Raw genomic sequence first — 3,817 nt, 5'->3', positions numbered from 1 at the left:
CCATGGACCTGTCAGCGTCATCATTTACACAGAATGCTTTGTGTGTAAATAAAATGGCTCTGTCCGTGTAATATATTTTAAAACTTTTAGTTTAAAAATTATAAAAACTAAACAGCCTACAGTATTTTTACAGTCTTTATTTTACAGTTAAAATATATGTTTATCAAATAAAGTCTAATGTTGCAACTAATCGGGGATCCCCTTAAAGCCGAACTAATCCACCTGAGTCTCATTTAAAAAGAAGATAAGAAATCAGCTTTAATTTGATTTTTTTAATTGTAGTTTTATAGTTTCTCCTGTATGCATATAAAGATTAAGTGTACCTTTGGCCTGAAGTTAAGTGTCGGCAGGATGTGCTCGTGTTGGGCCCGRGGTGTTCCCCAGGGGTGATAGAGCTTGAAACACTCGTTGCAGAAATTAGCTCTGCAGTCAGCGCAGCCTTTAGTGGCCTCCAGAGTTTGAGGAGGTTTACAAAACTGACACATCACTGCAACACTGCCCAGACTCACGGAGTGTCTGTACCTGGGGAGGACGATCACAAAAAGGAAGATTTCAGCTAAAAGCAACGTGTCTAAAAGGTGCGGGGATCTAGAGCGAGAGAGACAAGAGGAAAGATGTGAGAAAGTGAACAAAAAGCTGCTAGCCCGTGGAAACACACTGTCAGTAAATGTAGCAGGACAGTATGTTGTATTGCACACGGGGGCAGGATTTTTTCACACTTCAGCTGCTGCTGGAAATGTTCCCACACCTCCTTTTTTTCAGTCATTTACTTTTTTATATTCTGTCCTCAGCTTAAAATCAATACTAAAGTGGGGGCTTTATCTGCTTAGCTTAGCATTTTTTTTATAAATATATATTGTTTTGTTATAGGCGTACCTCTCCACTATTCGCTCGAGCGTGAGATTGCGGAGACAGTCGGTGAGGCCCTTCTCTCCCAGTTCAACGTCTCGGCCGCAGGGGACGCAGGGGAACATCATCACCAGGGGCGGGCCCTCCTTACGCCGTCGCCCCGGATATGTCCCATGACCGGGAGAACGAGGCATGGACGGCGACGGCGGGTGGGGACCTCGTGAGCACAAGCAGCAAAGATCAARAAATGAACCAAACTTTGAATAAACGATTGCCAAAAAAATATATATGTTTTTTTTTTTTACCTGATCGCAGCACACGGTCAATAGGCCGCTGCTCAGCTTTGGGAGTGGGCCTGCGAGCCTGACGAGGCGAGCGCGTGTTGGGGGTGGAGGCCGGGGAGTTGGGCTCTGGGGGGAGGTCCGGAGGCGGGTAGCCGTTTGCCACTAAAACCTCCGAGGCACACATTAGGCAGACGCTGTGCTGGCACGGCAGGACCACGGGCTGTTTGACTATCTCTTTACACACGGGGCAATGCAGCTCGTGCTCCAGGCTCTTCATGTTGGACTGTTGGAGGCAATGGATTATTTATATCATTTATGTATCATATTTATCCCCAAAATAGAACACTTTTATATGATAAAAACTGAGAAATGCAAARTATAAATTATGTGTATCGAACATGTAATTGTATTGAAAGTGAGTTAAAARTGATAGCTTCAGATTTGAATCAGAATCAGAAAAGTATCCAGGTTAGAGGAGGTCAGATGTGGCAGACAGATGACACGAGCCATCATTCTTGTAAATTATTGATAAATTCCAACTATTAATTATTTAACCTCTGCCTTTATATAACAGCTCTGCACATAAACTCCAGGATTATCTCACGATACTTTAGTTGTTGCATTTATTACAAAAGGTGCATCGATTACAACAGGACGTAAAGTGAGATGTGGCTCAGATTTACATACAAATGAAGTCAAAAACATCAATGCATCACTATAAATCTAAATATATTTGCATGTTTTGCACTCCGTTTAACAAAACAAGACCACGCTGCCTCAAAAACCTGACTTCACCCACTCCTGCAGAGCTTTTACATGACATGAAAAAATGATTCTAACATGGTTTTATTTTTAAATACTCCATTCGTCAGCCCTTCAYGATGGGTGCCCTTGACACACCAAGCTGTTGCAGGATGTGCCGCTCTCATCGCGCTCACTACGAATCAACTTCAAGCAGAGAGGAGATGAGCTGACTTGTGTCTTGTGATTGTGAATTTTCTCACTGCTGTGCGTCACGTGATGCAGGACAAAATTAATATAAATATAACGCAGGCCGATGAAGCTCAGCTCCTGCTTCTTTTCTAAAACTCGACATCTTCGCTGCAGCTACATCACATTCCAGCAACCTATTTCTGTCAGTCTCTTTGGGTCATTCTCCAATGTCAACTCCGGCCTGTCTCCCTCCTGCTCCTGCAGCTCGTCCTAAAAAAATCCAGGCTCTTGTTAGTTCTGCAGCCTGCGAGCTCTGGCTCTCTGCATCCACCCCTAAATGGATGCTGCGTTTGCCGGTGACGGCATCAAACAGGCGCATCCTTACCTTCACCTGGAACCTAGGCGCCATGGTAGTGGACTATATATCCCACATGAGGACAGCAACTGAGAAAGAGGGGAGGGGTCTGAGGCGTTGCAACGCCAGGAGGTGTAAGATGAGCTCTAGTGGAAGGCGCGCTCTGATTGGACGGCCTGAAAAGATGCAGCTCTGCACTTTCTCTAAGATTAATTAATTTATTTTATTTATTTTTTTTCTTTTTTAACATCCCATCATTGTTTTTGAGAACCCTATCCAAGCAGTTCCTCCTTTTTTTTCTCTCAGCAGCGACCTGGAGGCTTGCATCCGCGGTCTCCATGGAAACGAGCATCCAATGCGCCCGAAAACAGCCTGTTTCACCATTTTATATTTATCTACATCACCGCAAAAAGAGACCTGAGGCCTTTCCATTCCCTCTCAAAATAACGACCCTTAGCACATACTTAACCCCCCGCCGAGTTCATTTTAACCATTTTCTTTTATTCCAAAAAAAAAAAAGCGACACAAACCTATTTTTCCCAGTGCTTTCCACACAGATCCATACAAATTCAAAAAAGCTTCACCCGAAATGATTTCATGCTCTTATAGTGAGAATACAAAACGTTTATTTAAAGAAATACTCACGCTGATCCGAACCAACGCTTCCATGGCGGACGAGGCGGATTTCACATCCATGTCTGCCCCGTAAAAAAAGCTGCCCCCCGTTTTCATCATCTGAATATAACTCGAGTCAGACCACAAAACCTGTGGTGCATCTTAATCACACGAGCACGTATCAATTTATCCGTCCGGATGTTAGAAAATGATCGATTGGTTGGTTATTTTCCTGCGGTTTTTTTTCTTTTTCTTTTCTGGTTTTCAGGCTCTGCTTTGATGAGCACGAAGAATCAACCCGCTGATGAACGTCACCACGTGATGCGCTCAGATGGAGGAAAATTTTGTTTTGTTTTTTTAGATTTTGTAAATAAAAGTATTTCTATATTTACATCTACGCTGAATATTAACAGATGCCTGTGGCTGAAATCCTCAGACTCCCTCAGCTCCTCCCACTCCGCACCGGATGCCTTTAAATGATGTGGTGAGCAGGAAAAAAAATCAAATAAATAAATCTGTTATTTGTTTGGTTCCTGCCCATCTTTTCCTCGTGGATCAACGATTATTTTACATCCAGCTGAGGTATTATCCAGCAAGAAAATATGATAAATATCATGAATTTGGAACAAAATAGTGAATAAAAGCTTGTGTTTTTAAAGTCTTGCATTGCAGAAAAAAATCAGAAAAACAAATGTTTAAAACCTGTGCACAGTCCTTTCACTAGCTGTTTAAACTCAACTCTGTCTGTTAGCAAAATATCTCATGAACCAGAGATTTTAAT

At 42.6% G+C, this 3,817-nt stretch overlaps 1 protein-coding gene across 1 annotated transcript in view; it reads right to left on the bottom strand.

Annotated features, from left to right (window-relative positions):
- Window positions 1-3,504, bottom strand: part of trim46b (tripartite motif containing 46b) — a gene marked incomplete in the record, with an annotated part of 12,883 nt that extends 9,379 nt beyond the window's left edge. The window contains 4 exon segments of the mRNA XM_014013171.1: window positions 324-522; window positions 877-1,066; window positions 1,155-1,416; window positions 3,067-3,504. Of these exon segments, the coding sequence (XP_013868625.1) occupies window positions 324-522; window positions 877-1,066; window positions 1,155-1,416; window positions 3,067-3,156 (741 nt within the window).
- Window positions 3,505-3,817: the final 313 nt, after the last annotated feature.

This window comes from Austrofundulus limnaeus, unplaced genomic scaffold (genome assembly GCF_001266775.1).
Source record: "Austrofundulus limnaeus strain Quisiro unplaced genomic scaffold, Austrofundulus_limnaeus-1.0 Scaffold98, whole genome shotgun sequence".
In the NCBI taxonomy this organism is placed as follows: Eukaryota; Metazoa; Chordata; class Actinopteri; order Cyprinodontiformes; family Rivulidae; genus Austrofundulus; species Austrofundulus limnaeus.
This window is presented reverse-complemented; position numbering and strand designations above follow the sequence as displayed.